The 17,024-nt window shown below is 35.8% G+C and overlaps 1 protein-coding gene across 2 annotated transcripts in view; it reads left to right on the forward strand.

The window, feature by feature from the left end:
- The window catches only part of AGGF1 (angiogenic factor with G-patch and FHA domains 1), a 48,511-nt gene that overhangs the window by 5,157 nt on the left and 26,330 nt on the right, over positions 1-17,024 (forward strand). For both annotated transcript variants that reach the window (XM_029218266.1, XM_029218267.1), the window contains exons 4-6: positions 49-213; positions 2,508-2,696; positions 16,426-16,756. In XM_029218266.1, the coding sequence (XP_029074099.1) occupies positions 49-213; positions 2,508-2,696; positions 16,426-16,756 (685 nt within the window). The remainder of the gene's footprint in view (positions 1-48; positions 214-2,507; positions 2,697-16,425; positions 16,757-17,024) is intronic.

The raw sequence follows: 17,024 nt of genomic DNA on the forward strand, positions 1-17,024 counted from the left end.
GATATGAGGATGTTTTTGTCCTCTTTGACATGATTGTATCATACCTAGGAGCCAGCATCTGTGTTAGCAACAGAAGATACATCCTTAGAAGGTTCATCACTAGCTGAAAGTTTGAGAGCTGCAGCAGAAGCTGCTGTATCACAGACTGGATTTAGTTATGATGAGAATACTGGATTGTATTTTGATCACAGCACTGGATTCTATTACGATTCTGTAAGTATCTCTGACCTTTTAATACTGTATGGTTGTGTTCTTAGCTGCTTGAATACCAAATATTAAACCCTAGGTTGAATTAAGATAAGCAGGGAGCTGCATGTAAAAATTTATTTAAAGCTATTTGGCAAGAGTAAAGATTTATAAAGTAGCTTATGATACTATATTTCTATGTTTATTTAATTAAGTTAATTGTGTTATTATAGATTAATATTTTAGAGAGATCTAATAACCTTTTATATGTAAAGTAACATACAAAAATGTTAACATATTTATTAATAAAAGGAGACAACTACATTTTGTAAAATGTTTAAGGACCTAAACTAAAAGGAAGTAATGTTGTTAATTCTAGGCTTGGGGTAAGATTTTTAAAAAATTGTTTCAAATACTTATATCTTTATGAATCCATTTTAGACCACAGAGGAATCTTTTTCTTAAATTCTTTATAGCATGTTTATTATTAGTCATTGTTTTATATTTTGTGACTTCTAAGCATTTCACTTTTAAAAAATCAATTTGTTAACAGTGAGAACTAGGGAATTAGTATGGAATCACAAATATAATGGACCACGGACTAGGACAAAACCAGAAAAGAAAGTTCTTGATTTTTAATATAGTGTTATGACTGTTGAAGGTCTGGTATTTAATTGGATTTTTTCAGGTTTGGTGACAACGATCCTGGAAGTTATATACCCACATACCTCAACCTCAGTGGTCTACACATATGATCTGGTCCTCAGGAATTACAGAATGTAGTGCCCCAAAGTGGAGCAGATATTCACCATTCCAGTTATTGGAACTATTATTAACTACTCTAGGGAACGTAATGATAATAGTAAATATTTTAGTTAGATAAGGGATTTCATTAGCTTGTCAGTTTGTACTTGGTATAGTACTTTGTAAATACTTTGTAAAAGAGGGTTTTATTTTACAGGAGTATGCTAATTGACAGTGCTAATTAATACCTAGAAAAGTAATGTTTAAACTCTTATTACCAAAGAAAATAGCTATTAATTACCTGGTTTCTAGAAAAATATGGAATTTCCAAGTATATGACGTTAGTCTTTGTCATTCTTCTACCTTCTTTTCTGTAACTTTCTTCCTGACATCTGTTCTGTAAATGCTTAATTATATTCTGCAGGTTGTGTCTCAGTGGAGTAGGGACTTCGGTGCTTTGCCATTTTTAATGTGCTAGTTTTCATTTTAATTAATTTTCTTACATATTTGAAAATGTCTGTATTTTGGACCGAAAGACATAGCAGATTTAAAAGATTTGAGTTGTAGAAGTTCTGTTATCACTGGAAATAAAGATCAGAAAGCTTCCATTCAGTTTTTAGCTGAAGGAAAGATAGTGAGAATTCTAAATATTTTTGTAAGAGATCTACAAAATGAATTAAAGACAATAAATTGCAGTAGTATCAACAGTTAGAAAAATAAATTATTCTTTGTTAGGAAGCTTTACTTGCTTCCTCAGTATATATCTTTGCAAGATGTTTCCAAGTCTGATCTGCATGGATTTATGATGTAAATAAGATACAGATGGTTGAGTTAAATCTTGGTTATAGAGTACTGGCCAGTGTCTAATAAATGCAGATGATTACGTAATTTTATCTTTCTCGTTTTTATCCATAATTTATCAAAACTCTATATTGCATGGCTGCTTTACTCTAAATCTTATGTAGTTACTTAGTGTAGAATTAATTGATTAGTGAAGACAATTGTTTATTGATGTCTTTGTACAGAATGTTATGTTGTAGTGTTCATGAGCTTAATTTTATTTTCAGATTTTTCTCCAGGATTTTGAATCATGAACATTGAAAGGCAACTCTTTGTTTTATGTCACTGAGAGGAGGGTTTAGGGGTTTATACTACCAAACCATTATCGTGTAATTATATGGAGAATGAGTCTGCAATTGCTTTTATATGGTCGGCTTTTTCTGATGCATACCTTAGTTTTCATGACTTCTAAAAGGTTTCTGTTGAACCATATGAAGTTGCTGTTTCTATAAGTAAAAAAATGGTCAAATATTGGCAATTTCATGAGCTTTAATGTAATACGTAAATGTATTCATTTTCCACACCAGGAAAATTAGAGCAGATATTGAATGGTAAAGTACTTTGGAAAACTACAAGCATTTTTCATTCTGTTACCTTTATTCATTTTTTCCAAAAAATACTATAGTTCTTAAAAGAAAATTTACTGTATTTGAATATATTTGTCATTTCTATTGTTTATTTTTCTATTTTATTTCATCTTACTTGAATAGAACTTATTGTTTTCTTAACTTTGAAAGGAAAATCAACTATATTATGATCCTTCCACTGGAATTTATTACTACTGTGATGTGGAAAGTGGTCGATATCAATTTCATTCTCGAGTAGATTTGCAGCCTTATCAGACTTCTGGCACAAAACAAAGTAAAGATAAAAAATTGAAGAAGAAAAGAAAGGAGCTTGATTCTTCTACAACAAATGAGGAAAAGGTAATGTCATAATTTTTAAAATTTACATAATGGTGATATCATAGTTAAGCCAAAATTTTTGATGCAACTGAAAATCATTTAGTAACTGTATTTTAAACATATTCATTACAATAACAAGATATCAGAATCTATCAACCAAGAAGCTTTCACATGGAGCAAACATGGACTTTTCACAAATTCTCAATCACTGGAAGTAGAAAAAATTTCTTAAAGTTTGAAGCAGGTAGATTTAGGGCAGATAAAATACTCTTGTGTTACATAATTTGGAAGAAGAATATTCATACCAGCTATTGATAAGTTGATGTCAGTGCACAATTCACAATAAAAGAAAAACACAGTTTGTAAATAGGTGTAGGTAAAAGTTCAGCATTCTTAGTTTTGTTGAGCAATTTCTTCTTATGTTAGCAAACATTAAAAAACTCCATTGCTAGCAAATTTAGGGTATGTATATATTCATTAGTTTTAATTGGTATCTTTTGGGAAAATGGATTATTTGTATCAATAACCATAAAAATGTTCATATGCTTTAACTGGAAAAGTCTCATTTCTAGTTTGTAATTTAAAAAAAAATTTCAAAGAAAGAAACATTCCTTTGTGTAGTTATACAGCAATATTTATAAGAACAAAAAAATAGATTTAAATGGCTGACAGTTATTGGTTAAGAAGATGATGGTACATTTAAACTTCCAGTTACAAAGTAAATGAGTCACAGGGATGAAATGTACAGTGTGGGGAATATAGTCAATAATAATGTAATATCTTTGTGTGGAAACATGGTAACTAGACTTGACATTGTGATCATTTTGTAATGTATAGAAATATTGAATTACTATATTGTGCACCAAGAACTGAGGTAGTGTTATAAGTCAGTTACATTTGAAAAACAAATAAATAATCTCATAGAAGATGATACCAGATTTGTGGTTACCAGAGGCAGGGGGTGGGGAGAGGGGGATAGTTAGATGAAGGTAGTCAGAAGGTACAAACTTCCAGTTATAGGGTTAATAAGTACTAGGACTGTAATGTACAACATGATAAATACAATTAACACTGCTGTAAGATATATGGAAGTTGTTAAGAGAGTAAATTCTGAGAGTTCTTATCACAAGGAAAAAAATTTTTTTATTTTGTATGAAAATGAGATGATGGATGTTCATTAAACTTAACCATGGTAGTAATTTATGATGTATGTAAGTCAGATCATTATGCTGTAAACCTTAAACTTCTGCAGTGCTATATGTCAATTATATCTTAATAAAAATGGAAGAAAAAAGGAAGAAAATGATAGTACATTTAATTGAAAAAACATTATTTAGTCATTCAGATGGTAGTTTATACAGGCTGAGGGGAATTTTTAAAATACTTATGATACAATGTTAAATTGAAGGAAGGGAAGTAAAAAAATGTTATTAGTGCTCTTATTTCTACTCCCTAAATAGAATTAGGTTGGTGGTTTACAGGCAGGAAAGGAGGCTTATTTGTTATATTGGCGTTTTGTAAATTGTGGCAACTATTCGATACTTTACTCTTGATTTCTTTTTTTTTTTGGAAATACAGTTGAAGTACGATATTATGTTAGGTTCAGGTGTACTAAATAGTGATTTGACATTTGCATACGTTATGAAGTGATCACCACCTTAAGTCTAGTAACCATCATCTTCCACATAAAAAGTTATTATATTATTATTGACCATATTCCTTATGCTGTAAATTGTATTCCCGTGGCTTATTTATTTTATAACTGGAAAGTTATACCTCTTAATCCCCTTCACTTCTTTTGCCCCCACTCCCAACTCCCTCCCATCTGGCAACCATCCAATTGTTCTCTGTATCTATGAATCTGTTTTCCTTTTGTTTGTTTGTTTTGTTTTTTAGATTCCACATGTAAGTGAGATCATAAGGTATTTGCCTTTCTCTGTCTGACTTATTTCACTTAGCATAATACCCTCTAGAGTCATTAATGTCTTTGCAAATGACAAGATTTCGTTTTTTAAATAGCTGAGTAATATTCCTGTGTGTGTGTGCGCGCGCGCGTGCACGCCACATCTTTATCTATTTATCTACCAATGGACACTTCGGTTGCTTTCATGTTGGCTGTTGTAAATAATGCTGTGATGAACATTGGGGTGCATATATATTTTTGAGTTCATGTTTTTGTTTTCTTCTGGTAAATACGGAGAAGTGAAATTTCTGGATCATATGGCAGTTCTCTTTTGAATTTTTTGAGGAACCTTCATACTATTTTCCATAGCGACTGCACCAATTTACAATACCACAAACAGTGCTAAAGGGTTCTCTTTTCTCCACATCCTTGGCAACACTTGTTATTTGTTGTCTTTTTGATAATAGCCTCTAGAACAGGTGTGAGGTGATAATCTCATTGTGGTTTTGATTTGCATGTCCCTCATGATTAGCAGTGTTGAGCATCTTTTCATGTGCCTGTTGGCCATCTGCATTTCCTCTTTGCAAAAATGTCTATTCTTCTGCGCATTTTTTAACCTGGTTGTTTTTTTGATGCAAAGTTGTGTAAGCTGTTTATATATTTTGGATATTAATCCATTATTGGTCATATCATTTGCGAATACCTTCTCCCTTTCACTAGGCTGCCTTTTTGTTTTGTTTATAGTTTCCTTTGCTGTGCAAAAGCTTTTTAGTTTGATGTAGTCCCATTTGTTTATCTTTGCTTTTGTTTTCCTTGACTGAGGAGACATATCCAAAAAAATATTCCTAAGACTGATGTCAAAGAGCATACTGCCTATGTTTTCTTCTAGGAGGTTTGTGGTTTCAGGTCATACATGTCTTTTTTTTTTTGTGGTACACAGGCCTCTCACTGTTGTGGCCTCTCCCGTTGCGGAGCACAGGCTCCGGATGCGCAGGCTCAGCGGCCATGGCTCACGGGCCGAGCCGCTCCACGGCATGTGGGATCCTCCCAGACCGGGGCACGAACCCGTGTCTCCTGCATCGGCAGGCGGACTCTCAACCACTGCGCCACCAGGGCAGCCCCTTACATGTCTTTTTATACGTATATATTCATATTTTTTAATTGAAGTATAGTTGATTTATAATGCGTTAGTTTCTGGTGTACAGCAAAGTGATTCAGTAATATGTATATATATTCTTTTTCATATTTTCCATTATGTTTATTACAAGATACTGAATATAGTTCCCTGTGCTATACAGTAGGACCTTGTTGATCATCTGTTTTATATATAGTAGTTTGTATCTGCTAATCCCAAACTCCTAATTTATTCCCTCACCCCCACCTCTTTGGTAACCATAAGTTTGTTTTCTATGTCTGTGAGTCTGTTTCTGTTTTGTAAATAAGTTTGGGTCATGTTTTAGATTCCACATGTAAGTGACATATGATGTTTGTCTTTCTCTTTCTGACTTACTTAGGATGACAGTCTCTAGGTGCATCCATGTGCTGCAAATGGCATGATTTCATTCTTTTTTTTTATAGCTGAGTAGTATTCCACTGTGTATATATACCACATCGTCTTTATCCATTCATCTGTCGATGGACATTTAGGTTGCTTCCATGTCTTGGCTGTTGTAAATATTGCTGCAGAGAACATTGGGGTGCATGTATCTTTTCGAATTATAGTTTTCTCCAGGTATGTGCCCAGGTGTGGGATTGATGGATCATATGGTAACTCTATTTTTAGCCTTTTAAGGAACTTCCATACTGTTTTCCATAGTGGCTGCACCAACTTATATTTCCATCAACAGTGTAGGAGGGTTCCCTTTTCTCCACACCCTCTCTAGCATTTATTATTTGTAGACTTTTTAATGATGCCCATTCTGACCAGTGTGAGGGGTTACCTCATTGTAGTTTTGATTTGCATTTCTCTAATAATTAATGAAGTTGAGTATCCTTTCATGTGCTTCTTGGCCATCTGTATGTCTTCTCTGGAGAAATGTCTCTTTAGGTCTTCTGCCCATTTTTTGTTTTGGGTTGGTTGTTTTCTTGTTATTGAGTTGTATGACCTGTTTGTATATTTTGGAAATTAAGCCCTTGTCAGTTACATTGTATGCAAAGGTTTTCTCCCAGTCTATGGGTTGTCTTTTTTTTGTTTATGGTTTCCTTTGCTGTGCAAAAGCTTTTAAGTTTGATTAGATCTTGTTTATTAATATTTCTGTTGCCTTGGGAGACTGCCCTAAGAAAACATTGCTACAATTTATGTCAGAGAATGTTTCTCCCATGTTCTTCTCTAGGAGTTTTATGGTGTCATGTCTTGTATTTAAGTCTTTAAACCGTTTTGAGTTTATTTTTGTGTAGGGTGTGAGAGAGTGTTCTGACTCCATTGATTTTATATGTGGCTGTCAGCTTCCCCAACACCACTTGCTGTAAAGACTGTTGTTTCTCCATTGTATATTCTTTCCTCCTTTGTTACATTTAAGTCTTTAATCCATTTTGAGTTTATTTTTTGTGTATGGTGTGAGAAAATGACCCAGTTTCATTCTTTTGCACATAGCTGTCCAATTTTCCCATCACCATTTAGAGGTGATGGGAAAAGGCAGTCTTTTCCCATTGTGTATCCTTGCCTCCTTTGTCATAGATTAACTTCCCATATAAGTGTGGGTTTATTTCTGGGCTCTCTATTCTGTTCCATTGATCTATGTGTCTTTTTTTGTGCCGGTGCCATACTGTTTTGATTACTGTAGCTTTGTAGTATATTTTGAAATCAGGGAGCATGGTACCTCCAGCTTTGTTCTTCTTTCTTAAGATTGTTTTGGCTATTTGGGGTCTTTTGTGTTTCCTTACAAATTATAGAATTATTTTAGTTCTGCGAAAAGCACCATTTGTATTTTAATAGGGATTGCATTGAGTCTTTAGATTGTCTTGGGTATAGTATGGCCATTTTAACAATATTCTCCCAATCCATGAGCACAGTATATCTTTCCATTTGTTCCTCTTCTTTCCTCAATATTATAGTTTTTAGAGTATGAGTCATTTTCCTCTTTGGTTAGATTTTTTTTAAATTCATCAATCCCTGAGCCTTACTTATTTATTAATTTTATTTATTTATTTTTGGCTGTGTTGGGTCTTCGTTGCTGAGCGCGGGCAGTTGCGGCAAGCAGGGGCTACTCTTCGTTGCGGTGCGCGGGCTTCTCATTGTGGTGGCTTCTCTTGTTGCAGAGCACGTGCTCTAGGCACGCAGGCTCAGTAGTTGTAGCACGTGGGCTCAGTAGTTGTGGGCTCTAGAGTGCAGGCTCAGTAGTTGTGGCGCCCAGGCTTAGTTGCTCTGCAGCATGTGGGATATTCCTGGACCAGGGCTCGAACCTGTGTCCCCTGCATTGGCCACTGAGCCACAAGGGGAGTCCCTCTTTGGTTAGATTTATTCCTAGGTATTTTATTCTTTTTGATGCAGTTGTAAATGGGATTGTTTTCTTTTTTAAAAAAAATATTTCTTTATTTGGTTGCACTGGGTCTTAGTTGTGACAGGCAGGGTCCTTAGTTGCGGCTGGCGAGCTCCTTAGTTACGGCTCGCAGCCTTCATCGTTACGGCTCGTGGGCTCCTTCGTTGTGCCACATGGGCTCCTTAGTTGTGGCAGGCGGGCTCCTTAGTTGCGGCTCAGGGGCTCCTTAGTTGTGGCATGCAGACTCTTAGCTGCGGCATGCATGTGGGATCTAGTTCCCTGACCAGTGATCGAACCTGGGCCCCCTGCATTGGGAGTGTGGAGTCATAACGACTGTGCCACCAGGGAAGTCCCTGGGATTGTTCTCTTAATTTCTCTTGTAGTTTGTCGTTAAATGTATAAAAATACAACAGGTTTCTGTATATTAATTTTGTATCCTGCAGCTTTACTGAATTCATTTGTTAGTTCTCACAGGTTTTTTGGTGGTGTCTTTAGCATTTTCTATATGTTGTATAATGTCACCAGCAAACAGTGACAGTTTTACTTCTTCCTTTCTAGTTTGGATTCTTTTCTTTTTCTTGTCTGATTGCTGTGGCGAGGACTTCAATACTGAGTTGAATAAATGTGGCAAGAGTGAGCATCCTTGTCTTGTTCCTGATCTTAGAGGAAATGCTTTCAGCTTTTCACCATTGAGTATGATGTTGGCTGTGGGTTTGTCATATATGGCCTTTATTATGTTGAAGTACATTTCCTTTGTACCCACTTTGTTTAGAGCTTATCATAAATGGATGTTGAATTTTGTCAAAAGCTTTTTCTGCATCTATTGAGATGATCATGGTTTTTACTCTTGAGTTTGTTAGTGTGGTGTATTGTATTGATTGATTTGTGGGTATTGAACCATCCTTGCATTCCTGGGATAAATCCCACTTGATCATGGTATATGGTCCTTTTAATGTATTATTGAATTTGGTTTGCTAATATTTTCTTGAGGATTTTTGCATCTGTGTTCATCGGTGATATTGGCCTGAAATTTTCTTTTTTGTCATGTCTTTGTCTGGTTTTGGTATCAGGCTGATGCTGACCTTGTAGAGAGTTTGGAAGTGTTCCTTCCTCTCCAACTTTTTGGAATAGTTTGAGAAAGAGATTTGTTAACTGTTCTCTAAATGTTTGGTGGAAATCACCTGTGAGGCCATCTGATCCTGGACTTTTATTTCTTGTGAGTTTTTTTGATTACTGAATCAATTTCATTTGCAGTAAATGGTTTGTTCATATTTTCTATTTTTTCCTGATTCAGTCTTGGGAGACTGTGTTTCTCAGGGTTTATCTATTTTTTCTAGGTTGTCTGTTTTATTGGCATATAATTGTTCATAGTAATCTCTTATTTTTTGTATTTCTGCAATATCAAGTGTAACTTCTCTCTCTGATTTTATTTATTTGGGCCCTCTCTTTTGGTGATAAGTCTTGCTAAAGGTTTAGCAGTTTCGTTTATTTTTTCAAAGAACCAGCTCTTAGTTTCACTGATCTTTTTTCTTTTTTGAGTCTCTACCATTTCTTTCTTTCTTTCTTTCTTTTTTTTTTGCCACGCTGTGCAGCTTGCAGAATCTTAGTTTCCTGACCAGCGATCGAACCCATGCCCTCTGCAGTGGAAGTGCAGAGTCCTAACCACTGGACCACCAGGGAATTCCCTGTATCATTTATTTCTGTTCTGACCTTTATTATTTCTTCTCTTAAGTTTGGTTTTTTTCCTTCTTTTTCTAGTTCCTTCAGCTGTAAGGTTAGGTTGTTTATTTAAGATTTTTCTTGTTTCCTGAGGTAAGCTTGTATTTCTCTAAACTTAGAACTGCTTTTGCTGCATCCTGTGGATTTGGGATCATTGTTTTTCCATTTTCATTTGTCTGCAGGTATTTTTCAGATTTCTTTTTTGAGTTCATTAGTGACCCATTGCTTGTGTAGTAGCGTATTGTTTAGACTCCTTGTGTCTGTGGTTTTTGCAGTTTTTTTCTTGTAGTGGATTTCTAGTTTCATACTGTTGTGATTGAAAATGCTGCTTAATATTTCAGTCTTAATTTTTTTTTAATTTTAACTGAAGTATAGTTGATTTACAGTGTTGTACTAATTTCTGCTTAGTTATACACATCTATACATTCTTTTTTTTTTCTTTTCCATTATGGTTTATCCCAGGAGACTGGATGTAATTCCCTGTGCTATACAGTAGGACCTTGTTATTTATCCATTCTAATTGTAATAGGTTGCATCTACTAACCCCAAACTCCCAGTCCATCCCTCTCCCTCCCTTCCTCCCCCTTGGCAACCACAGATTTTTCTCTATGTCTGTGAGTTTGTTTCTGTTTTGTAGATAGGTTCATTTGTGTCATTATTTAGATTACACATGTAAGTGATATTATATGGTGTTTGTTTTTGTCTTTCTGACTTACTTCATGTTGTATGATAATCTCTAGTTGCATCACAGTCTTAAATTTCTTGAGACTTGTTTTGTGGCCTAGCATGTCATCATCATACAAAATATTCCATGTTCACTTGAAACAAATGTGTATCCTGCTGCTTTTGGATGAAATGTTCTCTATGTATCTGTTAGGTTCATTTAGTCACGTGTCATTTAAGACCAGTGTTTCCTTACTGTTTTTCTGTCTAGATGATGTCCATTGATGTAAGTGGAGTGTTAAAGTCCCCTACTATTATTGTGTTACTGTCAATTTCTCACTTTATGTTTGTTAGTATTTTCTTTATGTATTTAGGTGCTCCTGTGTTGGGTACATAGATATTTACAGTTGTTATATCTTCTTATTGGCTTGATCGCTTTAGCATATAACGTTCTTGTTTATCTCTTTTGACAGTCTTTGTTTTACAGTCTGTTTTGTCTGATATAAGTATTGCTACTCCAGTTTTCTTTTTACTTCATTTGCGTGGAATACCTTTTTCTATCCATCACTTTCAGTCTGTGTGTGTCTTTAGATCTGAAGTGAGTCTCTTGTAGGCAGCATATATATTTTTTTCAATCCATTCAGCCACTTTGTGTCTTTTAATTGGAGCTTTTAATCAATTTACATTTGAAGTAATTACTGATAGGTATGTACTTACTGCCATTTTGTTCATTGTTTTTTGGGGGGGTTCTGTAGTACTTTTTTGTTCCTTTTTTCTTTTGCTCTCTTCCCTTGTGATTTGATGACTACCTTTAAGTGTTATGTTTGGATTCCTTTCTCTTTTCTGTGTATGTGTTGTTGGCTTTTGGTAACCATGAGGTTCATATTTGACAACCTATATATATGTGATTATTTTAAGACAGTTTCTTAAGTTCGAATGCATTCTAACTGCTTTACATTTTTACTTTTGTTTTCCCCCACATCTGATGTTTTTGAGGTCATATTTTACGTTTTCGTTTTGTTTATCCCTTAACTGCTTATGTAAATATACATGATTTTACTACTTTCATCTTTTAGCCTTTCTACTAGCTTTATCAGTGGTTGATCTGCTACCTTTACTGTATGTTTACCTTTACCAATGAGATTTTTCCTTTCATAAGTTCCATATTTCTAGTTGTGGCCCTTTCTTTTCTACTTAAAGATGTCCCTTTAATATTTCTTGTAAAGCTGTTTTAATAGTGCTGAACTCTTTTAGCTTTTGCTTGTCTGTAAATCTCTTTATCTCTCCTTCCAATCTGAAGGATAGCCTTTCTGGGTAGAGTGTTCTTGGTTGTAGGTTTTTTCCTTTCATCACCTTGAATATATGGTGCCACTCCCTTCTGTCCTGCAAAGTTCTGCTGAAAAGTCAGTGATAGCCTTATGGTAGCTCCCTTGTGGATAACTAGTTGCCTGTCCCTTGTTGCTTTTAGAATTCTCTGTTTTTCTTTAATTTTTGCCATTTTAATTGTAATTAACCTCTTTAGATTCATCTTGTTTGGGACTCTGTGCTTCCTGGACCTGGATATCCGTTTCCTTCCCCAGGTTAGGGAAGTTTTCAGCTATGATTTCTTCAGATAAGCCTTCTGCCCCTTTCTCTTCTCCTCCTGGGACTCCTGTATTGTGACTGTTAATATGCTTGATAGTGTCCCAGAGGTCTCTTAAATTACACTCATTTTTTTAAATTCTGTTTTTTCTTCAGCTTGAGTGATTTCTGCTATTGTTTTACAGATTGCTGATGTATTCCTCCGTATCATCTAATTTGTTGTCCCTTCTATTTATATTTTTAATTTCAGTTATTGTATTCTTCAGCTCTGTTTGGTTCTTCTTCATATTTTCTAACTACTGAAATTTTATGTTCATTGATTCTTCTCCTGAGTTTGGTGAGCATCTTTATGATCATTACCTTGAACTCTTTATCTGGTAGATTGCTTATCTCCACTTTGTTTGTTCTTTTTCTGAGGTTATGTCTTGTACCTTCATTTGGAACATATTCCTCTGTCTCCTCACTTTACCCAATTCTTTGTGTTTATTTCCATGTGTTAGTTAGGTTGTTTATGTTTCCCATCTTGGAGAAGTGGCCTTATTTAGGAGACCTCCTCTGGGGCCCCAGCAGCACACTCCTTTTTGGTCTCCAGAACCAGATGCTTTAGGGGTGTCCCCTATGTGGGCTGCATATACATCCTTCTGTTGTGGTGGGGCTGATTACTGTGGGAGCACTGGTAGGCAGGGCTGGCCCCTGGCCTGGTTGGCTGTGAGGCCATGCCTTGTATGGTGGCTGTGGGCCTACTAGAGGGTAGGGTAGTCTTCCTGTGAAGTTGGCTGCATGGCCTGGGGGCTCAATGGTTCACTGGAGGGTGAAGCTGGGTCCCCACATGGCTGTCTTTCTGGCAGGCCAGGGGTGGGGTTTGGGGCTTGTGCCAGCCTGCTGGTTGGCAGGGCTGGGGCGCCAGCACTAACAGACTAGAGGAAAATTCCAAAGTGGTGTGTTCCAGTACCAGTGTTATTGGGGTAGAACAGACTCCCAAAAATAGCTGACCCAGGCTTCTTTCAAACTACTGCCTCAGTGTTGGGACTTAGAGCATGTGACATTTTGCATGTGCCCTTGAGAGCAGAATCTTATTCCTGTATCCCTCTAGTTCTCCTGAACATAAACTCTGCTGGTTTTCCAAAGCCAGACATTCTGGGGGCTCATCTTTCTAGTGCAGGACCCCTGGGCTGGTGACCCCATTTGGGGCTCAGACTCCTCACTCCTTGTAGAGGACCTCTGTGCTAGTGATATTCCTTCCATTTGTGGGTTGCCAGCATGGGGTGTGGGTCACCACCTGTCCTACCCATCTCATGTGGTTATTTTTGTTTCTTTTAATTTTTAAAAAAATTTTTTATTGATGTATAGTTCCTTTACAATTTTGTGTTAGTTTCCACTGTACAGCGAAGTGAATCAGTAGTACGTATACATATATCCCCTCTTTTTTGGATTTCCTTCCCATTTAGGTCACCACAGAGCATTGAATAGAGTTCCGCGTGCTATACAATAGGTTCTCATTAGTTATCTATTTTATACATAGTTTCAATAGTGTATGTATGTCAATCCCAATCTCCCAATTCATCCCACGCCCTCCCCCCCGCTTTCTGCCTTGGTATCCATACATTTGTTTTCTACATCTGTGTCTCTATTTCTCCTTTGTAAAATAAGATCGCCTATACCAGTTTTTTCAGATTCCACATATATGCGATAATAAACGATATTTGTTTTACTCTTTCTGACCTACTTCACTTTCTATGACAGTCTCTAGGTCCATCCACGTCTCTACAAATGACCCAATTTTCTTCCTTTTTATGGCTGAGTAATATTCCATTGTATATATGTATCGTGTACTTACTTCTTTATGCCTTTAGTTGTGGAAAATCTTTTCCGCTAGTGTTCAGGTTATTCTCATAGATAGTTGCTCTGTAACTAGTTGTAATTTTGCTGTGTCTGTGGGAGGAGGTGAGTTCAGTGTCTTCCTACTTCACCACCTTGGCCACCTCCCCTACTCTTGAAATTTTATCTCAATTCTCTATTTGATTTGTCTTTATTTCTCTTTTATTTTCACTGGCAATACCGAGGAATTGAAGATTATGGAACTAAAATAGCAAAAATGATTTTTCTTTTTTTTTTTTAAGATCTATTTTTTAGTGACGTCTACCTATTACCAGTGGTTGAACTGTTTGAAAGGATGCATTATGAATACTTTTCCCTAGCAAAGCAAAGAACATGTAGGGGTCCTCAAATGACCTTTCCTGACAAACTAGAGAATGAAATTTGAAAGCATTCTGTGAGATTTTGGTCCAGTTTAGCTCCTATATCTGTTCGTCTTTACCATCCTTCAAAAATATGTTAACTTCAGGACAGTGACTTAAGAAAAATCCTGATGAAATTCTGAGAATTCCCCAAGGATTCTAAAAGGTAATTGTGAAGCATGGGAGGAAAGCAGTTAGGACATCCTCATCTTTTTCTTGAGTTTTAAGATGTTCTTGAGCCTTACTTTTTGAAAGTGTAGAGTATACAGAAGGAAGGAAGTAGGGTGAAGAGATTGGAGTAATAACTTGAAATATGCATATATGCTTAATGCCCACATGTAGGCCCTGGGCCTTTCTTATATTTTAATGAATATTTATCTAACATTCTAGACTGACAAATAGTTTTTAAAAAGCAGTACCTCTTGCAATTTCACTAATTTTTCCTTTGCATGTATTGTCCTATAAGCAGTAGTAATAATAAAATATGTAAGATTGGAAACTTTTTTTTTAAAGCATATATAGATAGGGAAATTTTTTGGCCATAATTCACAGTGGCCTTTAAAGTTCCTCATAGTTTTTCAGCTCCTTGCTCTTGTTCTTGTTCTTGGTGAGTTTATGTTGCTGGAAATATGTATAGTTTATCTATCACACTGTGAGTGTTTAGCCAGTGTTCAAACTGAATTTATGCTGCTATTAAAAATGCGTGTTTAGGGACTTCCCTGGTGGTGCAGTGGTTAAGAATCTGCCTGCCAGTGCAGGGGACACAGGTTCCATCCCTGGCCCGGGAAGATCCCAACTGCCACAGAGCAGCTAAGCTTGTGCATGACAACTACTGAGCCTGCGATCTAGAGCCCGTGAGCCACAAATACTGAGCCTACATGCCACAGCTACTGAAGCCCGCGCGCCTAGAGCCCATGCTCCGCAACAAGAGAAGCCACTGCAATGAGAAGCCTGCTCACCACAGTGAAGAGTAGCCCCCACCCACTGCAACTAGAGAAAGCCCACGCACAGCAACAAAGACCAACACAGCCAAAAATAAATTAATTAATTAATTTAAAAGGCAAACAAAAGTGTGTTTAAGATGGTTTCATATTTTATAAAGTAACAGCGGAACATATGAATTCACTTCATCATGTTGCTCTAAGATAGAAAGAAAATTCAGACTGTGTTACAAACCAAAGGAAAATAACTCTCTGTTTCTTCTAAAGTTAAAATAATAGATTTGTTCATTTGTCCTAGGGTATGCCCAGTATGCATGTGTAATAAATAATAAAAGGCTTATGCCAGGTAAGTTGGAATTTTGGAACAAAAGAGATGTAACTGATTCATCTGTACTTTTTTTGTATTATCAAACCAACTCTCTAATATATTAAATTTTAGCAAAACTTCAGTTCTGCTACATTAGGTATATTTGGACCTTTAAATCCCTGCTGTAATTAAAGCTAATTCTTTATGTTATGTATGTTGACTTGATAATTGGCTCAACGTTCAGAAAGAAAATTTAGGTTTAGTTGTATTCTCTAGGCCTGCACAGTTCAGCCAGCTCCATCTGGCTACTGAATACTTGAAATGTAGCTAATCCTAATTAAGATGCTTTCTAAGTGTAAACTACACTCAATTTTGAAGACTTAGTACAGAAAGTCCATGTAAAATATTTTGGTAATTTTTATAGTGATTAAATGTTAATTTTATATATAATTAATATTTTGTAAGTACTGGGTTAGATAAAATGAATTTCACTGGTTTCTTTTTACCTTTTTAATGGCCCTACTAGATAATTTTAAAGTATAAAATATAACTTGCATTTTATTTTTGACAGCATTGTTCTAGGCTGTCACATGTCCAAGCAATATGTGATGAGGGCCTGGACTGGGACAGTTAAGACACTGAAAATAGATAAGGAGAGAAAATTGGGATAAATTTCAAACATAGTCTATAGCACTTGGTAATTGATTTCAAGTGGTGGTTAAGGAGATGTCAAAGACTTATGATTTGGATAAGTGGATGGTCATATCATTAGCCAGGAAAGGGAACATGAGAGGAAGAGGCAGTAGAGATAATAGCTATTTCACTGTACATATATCTTCACTAATTCATTGAAACATTTAGCATTAAATATAAGATGGTCATGTTTAAGAGTCTTCTCTCCTGTTTCCACCTCTTTCCAGAATTTGAATTCAGAAGATCAAAAAACATCAAGTATTGAACATATAAGCTGCAGTGAGGGAGAAGATTTTGCAAGTGTGAAAAAGAAGGCCAAAATAGACATTCATTACAAAAAGAGTCCCCCCAAATATACTGTTCCAGTTAGCGCAAAGACTGTAGAATCTCCTCTTAATGAAAACATTTATAATTCGGCTTCATTTAAAGATGAGAAAATCATAGAGACTGATAGTGAGCCTGAAGAAGGTGAAATTACAGACTCTCAGACCGAGGACAGTTATGATGAAGACATTACCAGTGAAGACAATGTAACTGCAGAGGATTCTGAAGATGAAGGTGAGTAAATGGCCATTACTTAATTTTATATAAATAACCAAGCGTGGTCATTGTAAAAGTGCAAAACGGTTAAAAGTGTTATTAACCCATATAATATATCTGCCGAAAAGTGAGCTGATTGTTTTAAAGAGATTAATGACATTATTAAAAATTATAACTGCTTGGTTATTTTTCAACAGTAGGATGTGAATAAATGACTAGTACTTGGATCCTGAAGTTTCATTGCATTGAATGGCTTAGTCAGTAAGAACACAAAACCAAGTTACCT

Source organism: Monodon monoceros, unplaced genomic scaffold (assembly GCF_005190385.1).
Source record: "Monodon monoceros isolate NGI ecotype Baffin Bay Population unplaced genomic scaffold, NGI_Narwhal_1 Super_Scaffold_12, whole genome shotgun sequence".
Taxonomy (NCBI): domain Eukaryota; kingdom Metazoa; phylum Chordata; class Mammalia; order Artiodactyla; family Monodontidae; genus Monodon; species Monodon monoceros.